The following is a 22977-nucleotide window of genomic DNA, read 5'->3' as shown; positions in this document are numbered from 1 at the left end:
TGTTAAGATGGACGTGATGTACTAGGTAAAAGGAACTGCAGTAAATAGGCCTTCAGTAATGTAACGGTCAGGTATCAGGGCAAGGATAATGATCCATACTTTTATGATTTAGTTTAGTCTTTTCATGAGATTGTGACCTTGGACTGTAAATGTCACCAGTACTTCTCTGTTGTTCCCCCTCTAGATGGTCCAGAACCTCTAGAGGGATGCTGGAGTTCACATTTCCTTTCCCCATGTAGGTTAAGCTCTAGTAAAATGATTTCTTCTCAGGGCAGGCCTTATTTAGAACAGAATACTCTGGCATGTTTCAAGTTCTCTTTGCCCCTCCCCCTGCTGGATGCTTCTAGGAGTTGTCTCCTGCCCTTACTGTGAGTCCATTAGATTTACCAGAGATAAAATTCACCAGTGTTGGTATAACCCCAAGGACTGACTGAACCCGTCTGGTGTTTGTGGGGCTTTTTAAGTTTTTTTTTTTTTTTTAAGATTTATTTATTTATTCATGAGAGACAGACAGAGAGAGAGGCAGAGACACATGCTCCCCACATGGAGCCTGATGCAGGACTCGATACTGGATCCTGGGATCATGCCATGAGCGAAAGGCAGACACTCAACCACTGAGCCACCCAGGCATCCCTCTTCTGGAGTTCCTAACTCTCAGACTTGTCCACACTGAGCCTTCACAGTTCATCAATTACAGTTCACAGTATCATATACTGACACTGGTTCCTTTGGAGATTTCTGTTCTCATTACATGTGATTCTCTATATTCACCTGTCTTCAACTTTGTAATATAACTTGAAGTCTGGAATTGTGATGTCTCTAGCTCTGCTTTTCTTTTTCAATATTGCTTTGGCTATTCAGGATTTTTTGTGGTTCCTTACAAATCTTACAGTTGTTTATTCTAGTTCTGTGTTGATATTTTGATACAAACTGCATTAAATCTGTAGATGACTTTAGATAGTATAGACATTTTATCAGTATTTGTTCTTCTAATCCACTAGTATGGAATGTCTTTCCATTTCTTTGTGTCATCTTCAATTTCTTTCATCACTATTTTATAGTTTTTAGAGTATAGGTCTTTCGCATCTTTCATTACGTTTATTCCTAGGTATCTTGTTATTTTGGGGGCAATTGTAAATGGGATTGTTTTCTTTTTTCACATTCTGCCATTTCACTAATAGAGTATAGAAAGGCAACAGATATCTGTGCATTGATTTTGTCTCCTGCAACTTTAAGTTTATCAGTTCTAGCAGGTTTTTGGTAGACTCTCTCAGGTTTTCTATATATAGTATCATGTCATCTGCAAATAGCAAAAGTTTTACTACTTGCTTACCAATTTGGATGCCTTTTTACTTTATTACCTGATTGCTGTGGCTAGGACTTCCAGTACTATGTCAAATAAAATTGGTAAGAGTGGACATCCTTGTCTTATTCCTGATATTAGGAGGAAAACTCTGTTCTGTTTTGTTTTTTTTTCCATTGAGGATGATATTAGGTATGGGATTTTCATATATGGCCTTTATCATATTGGGGAGGTATGTTCTCTCTAAACCTACTTTGTTGAGGCTTTTTGTCATGAATGGATGTTGTACTTTCTCAAATGCTTTCTGAATCTATTCAAATGGTCATATGTTTTTTTTGTTTTTTTTTTTACTTTTAGAGAAAGCGAGTGAGAGCATGAGCGGGGGAAGGGGCAGAGAGAAAGGGAGAAGCAGATTCTGCTGAGCAGCAAACCCACTTCAGGGCTTGATACCAGGACCCAAGGATCATGACTTGCACCAAAGGCAGATGCTTAACCGAGTCACCCAAATACCTGGGTCATATGGTTCTTATCCCTCCTCCTCTTTTTGATGTGATTTATCATGTTGATTGATTTGCAAATATTGAACCACCTTTTCAACCCATGAAATTCCACTTGATTGTGGTGAGTGATTTCTTTAAATGTATTGTTGAATTCAGTTTGCTAGTCTTTTATTGAGGATTTTTGCATCTATGCTCATCAGGGATATTGGCCCATAGTTCTGTTTTAATGGTGTCTTTATCTGGATTTAGTATCAGGATAATGTTGTTCTCCTGTGGAACCATCTAAGCCTAGACTTTTGTTTGTTGGAAGTTTTTCAGTTACCACTTGAATGTCTTTGCTGGTTATCAGTCTGTTCAAAATTTATGTTTCTTCCTGTTTCAGTTTTGGTAGTTTATATGTTTCTAGGATTTTATCCATTTCTTTTAGGTTGTCCACTTTATTGGCATAGTGTTTTTTATAATATTCTCTTATAATTTCTGTGGTGTTGGTTATTTCCTCTCATTTGAGATCTTATTTATTCAAGTCCCTTCTCTCTCTCTCTCTCTCTCTCTCTCTCTCTCTCTTTAGTAAGTGTCTAGAGGTTTATCAATTTTATTGAGTTTTTTAAAGAAACAGCTCCTGGTTTCATTGATATGTTCTATTATATTTTTAGTTTCTGTGTTATCAATTTCTGCTCTAATTTTATTATTTCCTTCCTTCTGCTGGTTTTAGGTTTTGTTTGTTGTTCTTTGTCTAGCTCCTTTAGGTATAAAGTTAGGTTATTTGCTTGAGGTTTTTCTTCTTGAGATAGCTCTGTATTGTTATAAGCTTCTCTCTGAGGACTCCTTTTGCTGCATCCCAAAGATTTCAGGTCATTGTATTTTCATTTTCATTTTTTCCATGTACTTTTTAAATTTATTCCTTTATTTCCTGACTGACCCACTCATTGTTTAGTAGCATGTTATTTAACATCCATGTATTCGTGGTCTTTCTTAATCTTGTGGTTGACTTCTACTTTCATAACATTGTGTTCAGAAAAGATGAGTGATCTTTTTTAATTTCTTGAGGTTGTTTTATGGGCTAATATTCTGGAGGATATTTCCTGTGCACTTGAAAAGAATGTGTATTCTGCTGTTTTAGGATGGAATGTTCTGAATATATCTGTTAAATCCATCTATCCCAATTTGTCATGCAAAACTCTTATTTCCTTATTGATTTTCTGTTTAGATGATGTGTCCATTGATGTAAGTATTAAAGTCCCCTACTATTATTGTATTATTATCAATTAGTTCCTTTATGTTTGTTATTAACCGTTTTGTGTATTTGGATGCTCCTATGTTGGGTACATAAATATTTTAAACTATTATATCTTCTTTTTGGATTGTCCTGTTTATTATCATTGAATTGTCCTTCTTCATCTCTTATTACAGTCTTTTTTTTAAAAGTTAGTTTTCTCCTATGTAAGTATTGCTATCTTTCTTTGATGTCCATTTGCAGGATAGATGTTTCTCCATCCACTCATTTCAGTCTGTAGGTATCTTTAGGTATAAAATGAGTCTCTTGTAGGCAGCATATAGTTAGGTCTTTTTTTTTAATCCATTGTTTCAACCTATGTCTTTTGATTGGAATGTTTATATTCAAAGTAATTATTGATAGATATGTATTTATTGCCATTTAATTACTTGTTCTGTGTTTGTTTCTGAAGGTTTCCTCTGATTCTTTCTATCTTTCATGTTTTACTGATTTTATTTAATGATACATTTGGATTTATCCCTGTTTAGTTTTTGTATATTTGTTAGTAGCTTTTGATATATGGTTACCATTAGGTTTCTACATAACCTCATCTGCATATAGCAGTCTATATTAAGTTGATGGTCATTTAAGTTTGAATTCATTCTTTTTTCCTGTCCTTCCCACATTTTAGGTATATGTTAGTATATTTTACACCCTTTTGTTTTTCTAGTTCCTTGACTAATTTTTTACAGAAATGTTCCTTTTTTACTGCTCTTGTGTTTCCTACATTTATACTATCACTTTTGGTCTCTTTTCTTCACTCAGAGAATCCCTTTTAATATTTCTTGCAGAAATGGTTGAATGTTCAAAAACTCTAGCTTTTATTTGTCTGGGAAACTCTTTATCTCTCCTTCTATTCTGAATGATAGCCTTACTGGATAGAACATTCTTGACTGTAGATTTTTCCTATTCAGCACTCTGAATATCATGCCATTCTCTTCTGGCTTGCAGAGTTTCTCTTGAAAAATCTGCTAGCCTTATGGGTCTTCCCTTGTAAATTAAGGACTTCTATTGTCCTGCTAATTTTAAGATTTTTTTATCATTATATTTTGCCAATTTAAATACAATATGTCTTGGTGTGGGTCTGCTTTTGTTGATCTTGATGGGAGTTCTCTATGCCTCCTGGATCTGGATATCCGTTTCCTTTCCCCAGATCAGAAATAATTTTCAGGGCAGCCCAGGTGGCTCAACGGTTTAGCGCCGCCTTCAGCCCAGGGCCTAATCCTGGAGACCTGGGATGGAGTCCCATGTCAGGCTCCCTGCATGAGGCCTGCTTCTCCCTCTGCCTATGTCTCTGCCCCTCTCTCTCTCTGTATGTATCTCTCATGAATAAATAAATAAAATCTTTAAAAAAAGAAAAAGAAAGAAAGAAAGAAAGAAAGAAAGAAAGAAAGAAAGAAAGAAAGAAAGAATTTTCAGCTATTTCTTCAAATAAATTTTCTGCCTCCTTTCCTCTCCTTCCTCTGGGACCCCTCTAATATGAATGTTATTACATTTAATGCACTTAATATAAACATTACATTTAAATACACTGAATATGTTGTGTCTATTTTTGTTTTGCATAATTCCTTTTCTCTCATTTGTTCAGCTTGATTACTTTCCATTACTCTGTATTCTAGGTCACTAATTTCTTCCTCTGCTTCTTCCATCCTATTATTCATTCCATTAAGGGTGTTTCTCATTTCATTTATTGTATCCTTTATCTCTGCTACATTATTCCTTATCTCTGTGGTAGGGGTCTCACTCATGTCTTACATTTTTTTTCTCAAGTCCAGCGAGTATCCTTATGATTGTTTCTTTAACTTCTCTATCAGGCATGTTGCTTAGATCTCTGGCCATGGCTTTGTCCTGTTCTTTCATTTGGGGTATATTTCTCTGCCACATTTTATCTGGCTCTCTGTATCTGTTTCTCTGTGTTAAGAATGTTAGCTTTATCTTTTGCTCTTGAGAATAGTGACTCTATGAAGAAGAAAGTCCTGGAGTGTCCTGCAGTGCAGTGTCCCCTGTTCACCAGAACCAGACCCTTCAGAAGAATATCCTGTGTGTGTTGCTTACACTGTTCTATTGTGTCTGAGTCACTTTTCCTTTCAATCCAGTTGTCTGCACTGACTCTCTGTTGTGGGCTGTGCTTGTGGTGGTAGTCGGACCTGAGCAAGTCAGCTCTGAGGGGATGTGCCTGTGGAGGAACTTGGGAGCAGGGTGGTGATGTTAAAAAAACTTATACTGTGCCACTGGACCTATGCCAGATCCCCAAAGCTTTGTGGCAGACAGGCAGCCAGGGATGTAAGGCTGGGGCATGGAGCATGTCAAGGGCTAAAGGTACATGGCTGGGTATGACACCCAGCAGCTGGGCAAGGTACATGTGTTAACCAAATTTGTCCTGAGCCCAGGACCAAGGCTAACAAGCTTGGAGTGGATGAGATGACAGGAGAACTCATGGGCAGGATGAAGTGCTAGCAGGTTGGATAGCAAGTATCTCTGCAGCCCCACCTCTCACAGGTGGCTCTGTGTTTATGTTGGGGGCGGGGAGAAGAATGGCACCTTCCAGCTTCCTCATTTTTGGAGAAGTGCCCCAACACACTCCAAAATTAGTATGAATAGATCTGTTTTCCTGTTTCTTCCCCTTCCTCCAGCATTGTGTAAACTGACATTGTTATGTTGCTTCTCTGTGCAGGCTGTAGCCTCTTTTTTTTTTTTTTTTTTCAGGCTGTGGCCTCTTTAAGGCATTGACCCAGCTATCACTCACCCTCCAGGCTCACCCAGTGCTGAGTCAGGTGATGTTTCAAGCTGGAAGCTCCAAGTCCCATTGATTTTAAAAATTGATAGAACTCAGCCCCTTTGGTTTTTAAAGCCAAATGTTATGGATATTAATCGTCTTCATGTGAGTTCCCTGGTGTGAGCTCCTGTTTCTCTCCCCCTTTCCTGTTCACAGCTTCCTCCATCCTGCAGGCAGCCTCCCTCAACCTTTCTAACCATCCCAAACTTTCAGATGCAGCTTCTTTGCTATATTTAGCCGTAGAGTTTGTTCTGCCAGGCTTTCTGGTTGATTGTGTTGGATGTGTATGATATCTAGTTGTAAATGTGGGACAGGGAAAGCTCAGCTTCGTCTTTCAAGTTTTTATCTGCTAATTCCAACATCTGGGATCCCTCAATACAATTTCTATTTAGTGCATATGTTCTTGTGTATGAGTCATACCTTTCTTTGCATGTTGTACCATTTCTTTTTTAAAATAAGCCTTATGATAATATGTTAAAACAACGGTTGATTCTGAATTGTTTCTTCCTCTCCACCAATTGTTTCTTTTTATCTTTTGTGTTCATTTAGTCACATTTATGGGCTAGATCTGTAGAGTCTGTCATCCCTGCATTGTTTAGCTACTGATGTCTCTTTTGAGTTTTCTTTTACTTTCTCTCTTTCCTTTTTTTTTTTTTTTCATCCTTTTTGGACTTTTGGCTTCCTATGGTTGCCTCTAGATCCGCATAGATAATTGGTGGGCCAATTATTGGTTAGAGGTTATATTTAAACACCTGAAGCCAGTAAGGCACAGTTGCCAATGGATTTGCATGTGGGTTAGGAAATGTGTTCAAATTCAAGCAGTATACAAATCTGTTGGAAATTTTATTTTTCAATAGACCTTATTAGAACTCCTCTACATATGTGAAAGGTCTCATATTCAGTCAGGAATATGTAAATGACTAGGACCTTCTTCAGTCTCTACAGACTGTCAAATATGCTCTCAGTGTTCCATGCTGGCAGTCATATGTTAAAACTATCAAGACCTCACATGACTCATTCTACAAGTTTCCCTGTTAAACTTCAAGCTTGTCTAGACAGTCTGTAGCTTTCACCAACCAGTATCGCTACCTTAGGCTACTGCAGGATTCACTTTTCCTGACATTTGCTACCAAAATCATTATTATTTTCAATACCTCTGAGTATGAGGTTGTCACAGATGCTACTCCAAATGAAGTTGTCCCTCTCCAGTGGCAACAAAGCTGCTGATTTTCATAGTTTTCCCTGCCCTGTTAGAAGTATTGGTACCCACAGAATTTGGGAGAAGGGATATGTAAGAGCAGCCCTAAGCTAGAACACCACAGATTCCAAGTGTTATTAACTGAGGTTCTTGAATCAAAGTTTTACAACTCACCATATGCCTTTAATCAGTTTCCAGAGTCCAGATATGGTTATTTTTGGCAGTTCTATTTTGAAGTTGTTCTTTGGGGAAAAGATTTGCCAAGCTCCTTACTTCACCATGCTTTAATAACAATGATGAATGTAATAATAACACTTACCATGTGCCAGGCTACTGTTCTAAGTATTTGACTAGTTATATTCACTTATACGAATCCACTAATTCATTCTAGGAGATTATGAATCCTATTTTACAGATGAGGAAACTGAGGCAGATATCTCATAGCTAGTAACTGGTAGATCAAGTTAAGGAAATCTGGCTCTGTAGTATGTATCTTGAGCACTGTGCTATATTTCCCACTTAATTTAAAACCTATAAAAGCCTTATTGGAGTAAATATAAATAGTACAGTAGTCCCCCATTATCCACATGAATTTGTTCCTAGACCCCCAGTGGATGTCTGAAACTATGGATAGTACCAAGTCTTATATATTGTTTTTTTTTTCCTATATATACATATACCTATAATACCTATAATAGAGTTTGATTTATAAATTAAGCAGAGTACTAAATTAACAACTAATAATAAAATAGAATAATGATAAAATATAATAAAATTTATTTGAATGTGGTCTCTCTCCTTCTTTCTTAAAATATCATACTGTACTCACCCTTCTTCTTGTGATGATGTGAGATGATAAAATTCCCTTGTGATGAGTGAAGTGAGGTGAATGATGCAAGCATTATGATGCAGGGCTGGGCTACTCTATTGACCTGACTATATGTCAGGAGGAAGATCATCTGCTTCCAGATGGTGTTTGATTCTGAATAAGTGAAACCATAAACAATGAAACCATGGATAAGAGGAAAGTACTGTATTTTATTTTACTGAAGAGGAATTGATGTATCTTCTCTAAAGCCACAAAGTTAATAAGTAGCCAGTTTAGGATTAGCATCCATGTCTAATTGAATCTAAAGTCTGAAACTGGCAGCCAACACATTATACACTCAGGGAAAAGATCTACATAGGTACTCTGTAAACACAGAGAAACTGAGGTAGTACAACCTGGCCTATGTATGTGTGTGTACACTGTGTATTTGTGCATGGATATGTGTAGGAGACCTAGGAAAAGAGAGGTAGGGCTTATAGAGGCATTAGATTTTTTTTAGAAGGTTTTATGAAGGATAAATAGGAATTAGAGAAAACATGGCAAGCAATGACATTCTAGGCAGGATCATTAAGGAAAGTGATAATATGGTGAAAGTATGATTTTGATTTCCTCACATATCTTCTCCCTGCCCTACTATCTTTGATTCTTCATGTTTTCCACCCAAGATTTACTGTCTGATTAGTATCTGTTTACTATTCTTAAAGTGTTCATGGAATTTATTTCATTTAATGTAATTGGGGATTCATGGCAGCACACTTTTGAAATTGTCTTCCTCTTCCAAGAGGGTATTAAAAAAAAAAAAACTGACCTATGGTTAATAATGAACTGTCTAGAGTTTATACTATTAGTTTCCCAGTTGGCATTGTGGGAGGTAGGTGTCTAGAGAGAAATTTAGTACATCCAACCCAGAGCTCCCTGGTGTGCCTAGCAATTGTTATGGCCACAACTTAGTATGCATGACCCTTCTTAAACTCTAGGATCTGTCTTAGAAGCACTGATACAGATATAGAAACTTAAGCTTTTATTTTTTTCTTTGAAAAATATATTGTTTGCACCTTTTTTCACTATAGATTTTTATTTGATATAAGTTAATCGAATCTAGGAACACCTGGGTGGCTCAGCAGTTGAGCACCTGCCTTTGGCTCATAGTGTGATCCTGGAGTCCCAGGATCGAGTCCCACATCGGGCTCCATGCATTGAGCCTGTTTCTCCCTCTGCCTGTGTCTCTGCCTCTCTCTCTCGTATCTCTCATGAATTAATAAATAAAATCTTAAAAAAAATAAGTTAATTGAATCTAAAGCAGAAAATAGGGATAATTCAAGTCTTCTATAAGAATAGTGAGCACACTTGATATATACAAATGTCAATTTTTATAGAAATTCCTACAAACAGTAGCCATTAATCTCCCTACCTACCATTACTTTCACCCTCCATGCACATGTGTGCATGCGTTTGTCTTTAGAAAGATAAATAGGCAGAATTTAAATATGCTGATTATACACCTAGGAAAAACTGTAAAACAACTGTAGTCAATATTTTTGAAGGTTCACTAGGTGCTGAACACTAGACCTTTACAAAAATATGTCATTCAATCTTTATACATCCTAAAGGAGTAAGTATAATTACTATCCATTTTGTAAATAAGGACACCAAGTTTCAGAGAAATTAAGTAACTCACCCAAAATTCCTAACTAGAGATGGGAGAATGATGTTGTATGCCCAGGCAATATGAATCCAGAATCCTAATTCCTAATCACCATGCTCAGTTGTTTTATACTATTGAGTTGGACCATGCAGAATTTGCAGAATTGACATTTTGTAAGTCATAACAGTTAAACACCAGCAATTTCATATATTCCAATCATAGATCACCTCTTACTTTTAAGAATAACCATTGTATACAGCAAAATGCAATGGAAACAGCTCAAAATTTAGAGTTGAAAAGATCTAGATTCAAAACACAGAACATTATTAGCTGAGCAATTTTAGGCAAATAATTTGCCAACCCTGAGCTCTTAATTTACGTGTAAAATTGACTAATACTATTATCTACCCACGTGGGACTGTTATGAGGAGCAATACAATAACATATATATAAAGGGTACATAAATGACTAATATTTTGTTAGCCTAATCTGAAAAAATGTGCATATAACAATTTTAAACTTTGCAATTTCCATATTTTATCAACTGGTGATGATGTGTGTGTGCTTGGGGGGGGGGATGGAAACAGAATTCATAATTTGCTCCTTGTTATGATCCTAAAGTTCAAGAAAGGTGAATAAAATAAATAAATAATAAATAAATAAATAAATAAATAAATAAATAAATAAATAAATAAATAGTGAAATAAAATAAATAATGGAATGCTTTCCCTTAGCATCTGTTCCAGAAAGATTGATGTGACTTTTTTTGAAACAAGCAGATCAAAACATTTTTCTAGAATCACACAACTTAAAAACAAAAACAAAACAACCAAAAAAAAAATTAACATGCGATCTAGATGAAATAGCAGATGAATTAGCAGGACAATATAGCTCTATAGCTCTTTTCCACGGCTGTGAATTTAGTGATGTGCTTTTAAAACCAGATAAAAAAGATCATATGAGCTAGCAAAGAAGGTGGGAATAGTCACTCAATAAATATTTGTTGATTGATGGATTGATCTTGAAGGCTGCTGAAAGGGTGACAAAAAATCAGATGAAAAGGGAGACAGTTTATTGTTACCAAGATTTGAAGTAAAATGATGAGAGGGAAATTAAGGCAGTTCACTTGTTTGGAAATTGACAATGGTGAGGAGGACTTTGGAAAATAGAGAGATTTGAAAGATTTTTATAGCAAGTAAGAATCCCTTAATATAAGTTTCAATTCATCTACTTCTTCAATAGCTATTTGTGAAATGGCTCTATGGGCAAGTCATTATGATAGGTGCCACAAGAGAAAAAAAAATCAAAGATAGTGCCTCATCTGAGCAAGAGGACTGTGTATCAATCAGGAAAGATAGCATACAACATAAGAAGTTGGACCTTGAGGAAGACAACAAGTACAGTACAAGAGGGACTGTGCTATGTATGATCAGGGATAAAGATTAGTGTTTTAACATTAGACTTTCCTTGATTCCATCACTAGATACTTCCATTCCTGCCTCTCTCCTTATGCATTCATTCTTTAATTTTGTTTGACAAATTTGTATTGAGCACATATTTCTCATCACTAAATAATGAGAAGGATGAATCCCATTTCATGTTACTTAAAACTGTGTAAACTTGGAGAAATCACTTCACTTAAAAACTTGACTTTCTTAATAGCAAAATTGACATTAAAATGTCTTGCTTTCAGGGTTATTTTAATTATTAGATCAACTTGTGATAGTGCCTGGCATGTAGTAGATACTTAACAGAAGATGATGGTAGTAATTATTATCAGCATTTTTGTAGGGGCAGTTTAGAGAACAGGGTGATAAATTCCAGGAGATTGCTAAGAAAAATCTTTTTGACTTTATGGAAAAGACAGCCTTATGTTGACAGTAATAGAAGCTTTCCCTACCCCACATAGAATCTTGCTTCATGAGGGCAGAGGCTTTGTTCTCTTTACTATTATATCCCTAGGACCTAATACACTAATGTAGTACGTGGGAAATTCTAGTCATTCAAAAATACTTTTCTAAATTAATTGGGATTTTAATAAGCATAGATTAAAATAAAGACATTTAGGGTGAACTGTATGACATTAATAAAAATACTAAAGAGAGGAGTTGCTTTATATAAGCTTCAGCACAATTACTTGGCTCAAAAATATTTTTGAAGATAAGAAGTAGGGTCTAGCTACAAAGGTATATTGGAAACAGCTGGTGGACGTTCTGAAATGTTCTTTAAGGATAAAGAAAGATACCTTAAAGCTACTTGTACAGCATAATTATGTGCAATAACATTGCTTTATAGAAAGGTTACTCTCAAAGGATATGAAGAATAAATTGATACTGAAAAATGATAAGGCAGAAATGTTTTTAGAAAGTTATATTGATGATCTTCAGAAAGTAATAGTTTTGGATTTGAAAGAGGATGCTAGTTAGAGATTGAAAACAAATATAGAGGACATGTGAAAAAGAGGATTCCCAGGGCTCCTGGCTGGTTTAGTATGTAGAGCATATAACTCTTAATCTCAAGGGTATAAATTTGAGTCCCACATTGGGTGTAGAGATTACAAGAAAAAAAGAAAGAAAAGAAAAGAAAAGAAAAGAAAAGAAAAGAAAAGAAAAGAAAAGAAAAGAAAAGAAAAGAAAAGAAAAAGGATTATTTTAACAGACATAGAGAATAGAATGAAGAAAATGATGATTATATTTAGGCATGATTAGTCCTGTCTCAGACTTATTAAGACTGGGGTGACATCAGGGCACTTACTTAGAAAAAAAAATTTGAGAGAGATTGCATAACAAAAAGGAACAGACTTTGGTAAATTCTCATATCTGGCAGGAAGAAGGGAAACATTAAATATAATGGAGAGAGAAACCATCAAGGATATTAACTGTGTGACAGAAGAAAAGGGAAGTTTCAAGTGGTGGTCACTCCAAGATGTCAAATACTGCAGGAAAGCCATGGAGGATGAAGGCTGGAAAAAGATCATTGTTTTCAAATGTGGGAAAGTTGTTTGTATAGTGGTAGAAACAAGATCACAGATTGAAGAGAGAAATTGAGGATGAAGAATCGAGTGAATTGATATTGTGCATCTTACTATAGTTGTATTATACCCAAAAGAAAGAGAAAATATTCTTACTATCAGCTTACATCATTGTATTTGTAAAGTCTCCTCCTATGGCTCAGCACTCACTTTGTTCTGTTGCTCTAAATCTTTTGGTATGTGTTTGAACTCTTGATTCTCTTGGATATTGCTTGCAGTTGACCAAGTGATTTGTATATGGGGATAGTAAAGTGAAACAAGGGTCTTGATGGGATAAAAACTTGATGTATTATCATGGTATCTTCACAACCATAGATCAATGTGTTCTTAACACCATTTACTGCTCTCAAAGAGCATTTTTAACTTATGTAATACTTAAATCCAACAAAACAAACAACATGTATCAGGCTGGAGCCAAGTGAAAGCATTAAAATCACCTATTATTACTCCATCCAGCATATGGTGCGAGGCAAGGGAACAAAGCTGGGAAGAAATGTCCATTTCCAAATTAGAGGCCAATCCAGTTCTGAACTATTTAAGCACTATATTTTTCCTTCCTTACAGAAGCCTTTAATCAAGACAACATTAGAGAGAAAGAGAGAGAGAGAGAAGGAGAAAGAGAGGGAGAGAAAAAGAAAGAGAAAGAGAGACTTTCCTTTTATGCATGTAAGAAACCTAAGCTATTTTCCTTGATTTCTCTTGACAAAAATACCAGGAAAATTTATCACATTTTTATAGGTGAAAAGCTGTTTAACAATAATAATAATGATAATAATAATTTAAAAACCTGTGGCTTCTAATTAAGTGAAAAAACACATCATAATTATTGAGTCTAAGATCACTTTTCTAGAACCAGAGTCCTGTGTTAAAAAGTTTTAACAACAAAGGTAGAGGAAATAATAAAACCAAAGGAAAATTGTTTAAAAATGGAACAGGTTATAGGATACTTGATTAATTTTTTTTTATATTTGGTGGATGCTATGATTTAGCAGTTCACTGAGCTCAGAAATTTAATTAAGATTAGAAGTTTTAACATGAAATCAGGGTTTACTGGTAGATCACATTCAGGTGAATAATAGGAATAGTGGTCTTACCAAAATTAGAATCTTGACTAAGAATATCAATATTTTTATAGCTTATTTTTTTAAGAGTAAGATTGTTTTTTATAAAGTTTCACTAATAATACTGTAATAATATTATGATTAGCTTCTTGTCAAACTGAATATTTTTAAGTGAGTCTCATTATAATTGAAAAGTGTTTCTAAAATAACCAGATTCATACCTTAGGTTAAAACAGATGCACTATAAAGCTTAAACAGAATTATTTTTTGCTTACTGTTTAAACAATATTGACACACAAATGTGTATAACACATAAAAAGATGAATTCTAACAGCTTATAAGTAATGAAACTGATATTCAAATTCAAGTCTTTTGGATCCTGGAATCTAAGCTTTTTATTTCTGTGTGAAAATTCCTCTTAATATAAATAGAGGGCACAATTTTAGGTAGTGGAGATAGCTAGCAGAGGGAACATTAGTTAGAGGAAGTGATCAGAGGGGCTATCCACCTCCAACTTTCTCTGATGATACTCTCATTCATTAAAGTTTCCATATTGACTCTCACTTTTTCAATACTTGATTGTTTTTCCATTCAGCAGAAACACTTAAATGTAATAAGAAGATAAAGACAATGAACATCAGCTTTCTTTAGTTTTCTTTCAGATTGAGGTAGAGCAAAACTCCATTATCTTTTTCTCCCTTTTCAAAGAGACAAAGACACTTTTTATTTCTTCCAAAAGTCTAGAGGTCTTTGAAGAGAAGAAATGGGAAGGTGCTGATAGCGACAATCTAGAGTGGAGCTAAGGAGAGCTGGTGATACTACCATTAAGCTTCCTCCCAGATGGAGAACCTTACAGGTTAAGGAGAAGGGACATGGCTGAGGTACATGGAGATTAGAGAGCTATCAGCTGGTAGTATTTTAGGTTGCCAGTTAGGATCTTTGAAATAAAGAGTAATAGAAAAATCCATAATAAAGTTTGTCAGGTACACCTTGACCAAAGTGACAGGCAAATTAATATGACTTAGAGTGTAAAGCCCTGATGCTAAAAGGTGAGAGCAGAGAGGAACTTCAGCAATCATTTTTCTGCATGAGGAAAATTCAAGCAACATAACTGCTCAGGTTTATTGAGCATGTTAAAGCACAGAATCGAGAACAATACAGGTCTTCTGACTCTTTCCAGCAGAGCACTCTGAAGAAGGGTCTGTCTTCTTCCATCTTCCTTGGTAGACCCATCTCTTTTCTACTCATCCTCATGAACACTTATCCTTGAACACATTCAGTTTATACCACCTCTTCTATGAAGGCTTTTCTGTCTCCCTCCAGTACAATCATGTGGCTTCCCTATGTCAGCTCTGCTGTTACAGTCTGCAGGCATCTACACAGCAGCCATATCACTTTGTTGCATGTTAGTGTTCATTTATCTCCCTCTATGAGAGTGAGTTCTTTGAGTCAAGAGCCATATCTCATTTATTTTGTATCTCTAGGGCATATCATCATGCCTAGCACATGGTGAGTTCCCATTAAGTGTCAGATTATCTTTTAATTCATATGTGCAGTATTTAAATTAGAAATTAACAATACACACATAGAAAAAATTTCCTGAGATGAAGAGATAAATGCAAGCCATATATTACAGGAAAATAAAACATGTGTTAGAGGCTCCCTATGCTTACTTGAATTTAGACAAGAGTTCAATGACAGTTTAGTTTTTGGAATTCTGAGGTAACTTGGTTCTAGAGTTGTCTAAAGACCTACTATGAACAAAGAATGGTACCAGAAACTACAGTGTGCAAAAATGAGTAAGATATCCTTGGTATCCTCATGAACCTGGAGCTGTAAGGGATATCATGAAAGCAGCCTTAGGAAAGTGAATGCCAATAGAGCAACATCATGGTCAAGACTGGGCAAAACAATGTTAAAAAGAAAATGTAAGAGGGAGCAGACAGGAGATTGGAAGAAGGTCTAGTTGAGGTAATACTCTGAGTGAAGACCACAGTGACCTGATTTTGGAGGGAAAGCTAAGATGATTCCTCTCCACAAGGCACATCTTAGATGGGCTCAGGAAAGAGATCTTTAAATTTAAAAAAGTATTTAGTGGATTTTATAGAAGAAAGCAAATTTATTTGCCTATCAAATTATATTTTATATTACTGGAGAAATTAGGAAATATTCAATAACTGATCATATAAGTCTTGTGAACTTTGGAGATTAATCCACAACTAATTAAAATCACTCTCACTATTGAAGATATACTATATTCCAGGTAGTTGATATGTGTAATCTCATTTATTGCTCCCAAATCCTTTATGAAAAGAACTGTGTGGTATTATAAATAAATATAATTTCTTTATCACTTAAGATGTATGTCAAGTGTTTTACACAAATTATCTAATATTCACAATGACCATATTATGGAAGTACTGGTTAGTACCATTCTACACACGAAGAAATTAAGGTTTTGAGAGATTAAGGAAATTGGCTACATTCACATATCTCATAAATATCGGAACTAGAATTCAGATCTTTCTCTTTTTTTTTTGTCTTTCTTTTTTTTAACTCTGGAATCCATCTTACCTACTAAACATAATAGAAGATACATAGGAGATTCAAATATAAGAATCCATAAAGCATCATGGTGTGTTTGCTGTAATAAATCTCCAACAGGAAAAGGGGATGAACATTGGCAATGTATTAAGACAAATACCAACAAGTTGAAACCATATGCCCCAGTCTCCATGATCATCATATCCCCTCCCAAAGTCCAACAAAAGCTTTATATGCAAAACCATAATGTTCAGAGATAAGTCTTGCTTACTGTGTGATAATTACCTTTAATAAAGGGCAAAGTTAGTACATTATTTATCATATTATATCCTACTAACGAATCGAATATGTATATACAACAAACATCACTTACATATGGCAGCAGTAGAACTAGTCCACCTTTATATTTTATATATTGGATATCATACTTTTCTGAGGCCTTAGTATATTGGTGCCTCTTTAAGAACTGTGTGTTTATTGCGAATAGAGTTCATATCTTAAATCTCTATTTTTTTCAGTACCTGTTACACCACTTGGCACATCACACATGCTCAAAAATTGTTGAGTGGAAGTATGTTTAGTTTTAAGAAGCCAATACTTTGATATTATTATATCAACACTTATAATATATGATATGGGGTTGTATAAACATTTATGTATCCCAAATACTAAGATGCTTTTAGCCTTAATGAAATTATACCTGTGGCAAAGAACAAAAAGAAAATTGTGAAAAAATCATTTCTTTAGACTCCAATTAAATCCATTAAAACAAGAAAAGGGGCAGCCTGGGTGGCTCAGCGGCTTAGCGCCACCCTCAGCCCAGGGCCTGATCCTGGAGACCCGGGATGGAGTCCCACGTCAGGCTCCCTGCATGGAGCCTGCTTCTCCCTTTGCCTGTGTCTCTGCCTCTCTCTCTCTCTCTCTCTCTCTCTCTCTCTCGGTGTCTCTCATAAATAAATAAATAAAATCGTAAAACAAAACAAAAAAACATTAAATAGTTCATCTATTTATTCATGAAAGACCTCTTTTCAGAAGTCAAAAGTACGTCTCAATTAAATTATATAATCATCTGGGGAGGTAAAGTATCACTGGAGGGGGAAAAAAAGCAGTGAGATAGCATGCAAAGTGTATGAAGTTGTAACTTTAAGTACCAAGTTTGAATTTGAATGGGTCACTCTCTTCTGTGTGATGTCAACAAGGCTACATGACCAGAACAGTGCAGGACAATGTGCGGCATCAATTTGATTTTCTAGTCCCCATAGAAACCTACCAGCTGTCATCATGGAACCATTAGGTTCAGGAAAATCAAGTATCTGGAAAAAAAAAAAAAAAAAAGAAAAACAGATTTTTTAAAACTTGGAAATTCTATATTTGCAAAAATGTCAATCTTCTCACTTTTCTAGTCTTCATGGTGGGAGGATACTAAAAGTGATGGTCAGTATCAGAGCTGTAATAACTTGAATCTAATCCATGTAGCTGTCCAGGCCCCAGACTATCAGGTGCATAAAACATTGCCTGGGTACTGAAGTATCACTGGAAATACTACTGATCAAGAACAACAACAACAAATTCATGTGACAGAACTGTTTTCTGGAAGAGAGTTTTGTGAATTTAAAGACATATTGGTAAACTAGGAGTAAAAGGAGATCACCAAGGCATGTTCAGACAGTAGATTGTCTGTAAATCCCCAGAAGATAATGGGAGTCCATTCACAGCATAGTTTTTTTGTTGTTGTTTTTTTCTGGGAATACATGAAATATGCATAGGGAGCATTACTGTGTACACCTCTTGGCTTTTTACCAAGCAACAACTCCTCTAAATAAATATGAAAAAAAATTATTTAAAAAATATTGTGTTGGTGTACTTATTTGAAAAGTCACTAAATTTTCATGAATGTCATAACCCACCCTTATGTATTTCTGATTAAAATGGAGGTATATTTAGTTATGCTTTCTATCCTTTCCTCCAAGGCTTTTGCCAAGAGAAGTTGTGGGATTTCTTGTCTCAGGTGTCTTGAGGCAGAACAGAGATCACACTCTCTTAGTGATGACAGAATAGACACCAGGACCTCTTAAATGGCTTTCCTGAACTCCCACATTGGCTCTTCTGATACCATGTTTTAAATATTCTCAACTCAAAAAAAAAATAAAATAAAATGAATGAATGAATGAATGAATGAATGAATGAATAAATAAATAAATAATAAATATTCTCAACTCAGGTTTGAAATATTGCCTCAGCCCTACTAAAAACCTTTCATCCCTCCAAAATTTCACTAGATCCTGTTGTAGTCTAGGATTCTTTTTTTTTAGAGTATGGTTGAAACACAATGGTCATTAGTTTCAGGTGCACAACATAATAATTCAACAATTCTCTCTGTTAAGCTGTGCTCACCACAAATATAACTACCATCTGTCACCATACAAAGCTATTATAATACCTTTGACTATATTCCCTATGCTGTACCTTTTATCCCTGAGACTTAGTCATTCTGTAACTGGAAGCTTTATTCCCACTCCCCTTCACCCACTTTGCCCAAATTCTCTGCCCTCTTTCTCTCTGGCAGACATCAGTTTGTTCTCTGTTTTTCTAGCTCTGACCTTCTAGTCCTAGAAGGTTTATTTATTCATTCGTTTTGGATTTTAGATTTCACATATAAGTAAAATCATATGGTATATTTTTTTAAAGTAAAGTGACATCCCAATCCGGATGGCATCATCTCTTCTTATGAAGACATCCTAGATACTAGAGAATTAGGCAAATGACATTACTTCTTTGGGTTGAAAACTAAAGACCCAGGAATCTGTAAGTCTCCTCCTATAGTTTGTCTACCTGATGAGGAAACTTTTGAATAGCAAATTGAGATATGTCTCTACAGTGCGTGTAGGAACTGAAGTCAGCATATATGATCATAGAATTGTTAAGCAAAGATTTGGGTAGACCACAAAGGACTACTACTGTATGCCACTAAAGGACTTTTGTCTTTTAAGAATTTCCTCACAGAATGTCTTTCAGCCTGAGTTTTTAGATTTTATTATCAGAGGCTTGTTTTCCTTTCTTTGAAGTCTTTTTTTTTTTTTTCCTCTCCCCACTTTACAGCACTTTGATAATATGAAAGGCTTCACTCTAGAGAAGTCACTGAAGCAAAGAAAAACTTCACAGAGCCATACTGGGGGAATTAAAACATATCACATTAATTCAGCCTTCCCTTTCTGTCTTCTATCAACTAAAGAAAGTTATAAAAAAAAAATAGAACTAATATGGAAACACAGACATATGGGGAGCTTGAATTTTGTTTTGTACTTTTGCACATAAAAAACGAAAACCTCCATAAAGCCGCTAAGGCTTTCTAACATCATCAAGTCCTCTTCTATGAGTCATTAACTTACTGAAGCCCTGAAAATCAAATTTGGTTTAAGGCTGTTTGATAATGTAGTAGCACAGTAAAATGTGATTCACCAATTAGCTCATGTAATTAGAAAATCAAAAACATGCTCTAAGTGGCTGGTGGACACACATAAGTAAAGTCTATTATCATTGTTTATAGCTGCTGATTCTAGTTATAATTATACCTTGCACTGATGATGCCACATCCAAATTCCTTATGGAAGAGAATTCACAAATATCTGTGTTTACAAATAAGATAAATAAATGAATACTTAGTTCAGTCAGTTGTTTTTTTCAGCTTCTTTCTTACATCAATAATTATTTCTTCCCAGACTCTGTTAAGCATAAGAGTATCTAGTCCTTGCCTTTATAGAGCTCTCAGTCTACAAGAGCTGTGTTTAAGTTCTTCTAAAGAAAGAAAAGTCAACTGGTTCAGACCCTACAAAAATGATAATAGTTAGAAATTCATCTTTCTGAGATGATTAGATGATCCCTAAATGCCAATAATGTTGCCAAGACACATGAAAGAAAAAAGACATAGCCACCTCAAGAATTTTCTTGCTCAGAGGTTTTTGCCTGGCTGAAAAGGACTCTGATAAGAATGGGAATTGAATATTTGTTAGTTTATTTTAAAGCCACTCTTCATCTATTCTGTATGCACATCTGCTGACATCTAAGGCATATGTTCTATATTGCCTGGCTATATTCAATATTTCTGTCTGTAAATTCATGTCAATGCAAGAGTTGCTTAGATGGCTAAAGCTTTCTCATTAGGAATTTCAAACATATCCAAACATATCATTCTTTTCTTGCTGCTACTGAGGTACATGAACATGTATGAAGTACATGATTACATAGTCCAGGGCTTCCTAATAAATATAATGAAGATAATGGGGATGAATTACCTGAGCTTGAGCCAATAAAGAAAAGGCATTTCTTATCTGACACAGTTATTCTGAACGCTATTTTTTTGGAAAAATATGACATAGCATTGTGCTGCCTTTTCTACTGACTTATTAAGGTCATATTTTAGTGTTCACTCATGGAAATTGTAAAGGATATTAGGAAATTATTTCCCTTGTACCTGTAACATTGCCCCTAGGTAGTTTATTCTTTGTAACCTCACAATGCATATTTTGTGTTGTTCCCTCGGCCCCAAATATCACCTTCTCAAATATCACCATTCTGAGGAATGCAATAAGCTTTGATTATTTTTTATAAAGTTTCACTCATATATTTTAGAATAGCTTAGATTATATTTTATTTGGATGAAAACACGATCACAAACATTAAGAAAGTATGGTTTTATTCATAGCCAGAATGAAACTTATTGTTAAAAACACAGCCATTTCCCCCTTAATATGTATTTAATCATTCTTTTTTCCTATTTACAGGTCAATGGGACAGAAATTGAATATGAGTTTGAAGAAATTACACTGGAAAGGGTAAGAAAAATCCAATAATCCAAAACCTCAATCTTGCATTTGACATTCTGCATCCTAATGCATTATTTTGTGAGATCACACAATTGTGTGTTTTACCTTGGAAGTTTCCAACAGGTTTCAAAATAAAAATATTAATGAAATGTTTGCAATGGAGGTTACAGAGACAAACCAAATTATCAGAATATTCCATGTGTAAATTGCATTGCCAAGATTTGGAGAGATGAATGAGAGAGAAATATTCAATGAGCTAGTATAGCACTTTTTCCTATTATTTTCATTATTAATGTTTTGTGATACAGTTTTAGATACATTACAAAATATTTTCACTTATATAATATTATTGCTATCTCATGACTACCATATTCATGCATGCATTTTTAATTTAAAAAAACTAATTGATGGGGGATCCCTGGGTGGCTCAGCGGTTTAGCACCTGATCCTGGGGACCCGGGATTGAGTCCTGCATCAGGCTCCCTGCATGGAGCCTGCTTCTCCCTCTACCCATGTCTTTGCCTCTTTCTCTCTTTCCGTGTCTCTCATTAATAAATAAATAAAATCTTAAAAAAAAAAGGTGACGCATTTTAAAGCCATCCCTTTGGAGAAAAACACAGCAATCCTGCAGATCTCTACAAATATGTTATTAGGGACTTGGCAAGGCTTTGACAAATTAGCAAAATTCTGTGTAACAACCCGAATCTATAAAGGTATTTTAGAAAACAGCAAGAGAAAGGCCAAAAACCACCTAGAAAAAAAATATGACCAAAACAGGACATTCATCAAAAAAGAAAAGGCCAATAACATATGAAAATTTGTTCATTAATAAACAAAGAAAACAATGATCCTAAATGGTTTTTGTGTGTCCAGTTGGCAAAATCAAAAAGGAAGGTTAATATTCACTGCTATGGAGTGACCCTAGAAATTGTTATAACCACAAAAAAGCAAATTGGAAAAATGAATCAGAAGCTTTAAAATGGGCACAGTTTTTTTGACTCAAATTATACTTACAAAATATACAGACATAAAGAATGTTCATATTAGTATTGTTTATAATAATGAAAACTGAAAAGGACAAGTGTTTTATAAGACATTATTATATGTCCAAATAATAGAAAATTATATTAAATTATATTATAATGGTATTTTTAGGAATATTTAAATATAAAATGGAAGGCCTAATGAGGTTCTTATTAAATTAAAAACATAAATTTTATAATGGTATGTAAATACAACCCCATAAGTACCAGTATGCATAATTTGCATTCTTAAGTATATACATAAAGCCTGAAAGGATATACACCAAAATGTTAACACTTGTTATTTTTTATAATTTTTAGTTTCTTCTTTTTGTTTGCTAACCATTCATCTTTTTGCTAAACATTCCATAATAAACACATAACCCATTTATAATAAGAAAGAAAAATGTAAGTATTTTTCTAAGCTATATCATCAAGTATGAATTCAGACTCTAGACCTGAACTTAAGTTTATATTCCTTTTAAGTTTACTGATTATTCACTTTCCTGAGTTAGAAATTTTTCATTCTCAACCTAATTTTTATTGAGCATGAGTGGTTTTAAAAGGAAATTTACATTAAAAGCTAAGTGTTTGACAGATGTGTTCTTTAAAACTTCCATTATGAACTTTGGTTAAATTTTAATGGCATGCTAAATGGAGAAAAAATGAGGCTTATGGAAAATTAGCCCAAATGAAAAAAGAGAACACATTTCTTCTACTAAATCAGTAATCTTTTCTTTAGGACTGGCATATATAATTTGCGGAGTACAGTGGGAAATGAAGATGCAAGGCCCTTGCTTAAAATTGGCTAAAAATCAAAAAGATGGCAAGAACTGGGCATTAAATGCCACGTGACCCTTCTTAAATGTATGACCCTGTTTGGCTGTGCTGATCTCACAGTCAGGGAGCCAAACCTTCTCTCCCCACCCCCCACCATCTTAATATGACACCATGTTGTTAACCTGGTTTTAT

General features: G+C 34.9%; 1 protein-coding gene and 1 long non-coding RNA gene across 34 annotated transcripts in view; one reads left to right on the top strand and one right to left on the bottom strand.

Annotated features, from left to right (window-relative positions):
• The window catches only part of LOC140615097 (uncharacterized), a 125264-nt gene extending 117242 nt beyond the window's left edge, over positions 1-8022 (bottom strand). Inside the window, exon 1 of one of the 4 annotated variants that reach the window (XR_012015775.1) lies at positions 7880-8022. This is a non-coding gene — a long non-coding RNA (uncharacterized lncRNA). The remainder of the gene's footprint in view (positions 1-7879) is intronic. The other 3 variants (XR_012015771.1, XR_012015773.1, XR_012015774.1) reach the window with 3 other exon arrangements.
• The window catches only part of DLG2 (discs large MAGUK scaffold protein 2), a 1975849-nt gene that overhangs the window by 1313701 nt on the left and 639171 nt on the right, over positions 1-22977 (top strand). For all 30 annotated transcript variants that reach the window (XM_072794850.1, XM_072794842.1, XM_072794854.1 and 27 more), the window contains one exon: positions 20942-20992. In XM_072794850.1, coding sequence (XP_072650951.1) covers positions 20942-20992 — 51 coding nt within the window. The remainder of the gene's footprint in view (positions 1-20941; positions 20993-22977) is intronic.

The sequence above is a fragment of the Canis lupus genome, chromosome 23 (assembly GCF_048164855.1).
Source record: "Canis lupus baileyi chromosome 23, mCanLup2.hap1, whole genome shotgun sequence".
Taxonomy (NCBI): domain Eukaryota; kingdom Metazoa; phylum Chordata; class Mammalia; order Carnivora; family Canidae; genus Canis; species Canis lupus.
The sequence above is the reverse complement of the archived record's forward strand: the minus strand, read 5'-3'. Positions and strand labels throughout refer to the sequence as shown.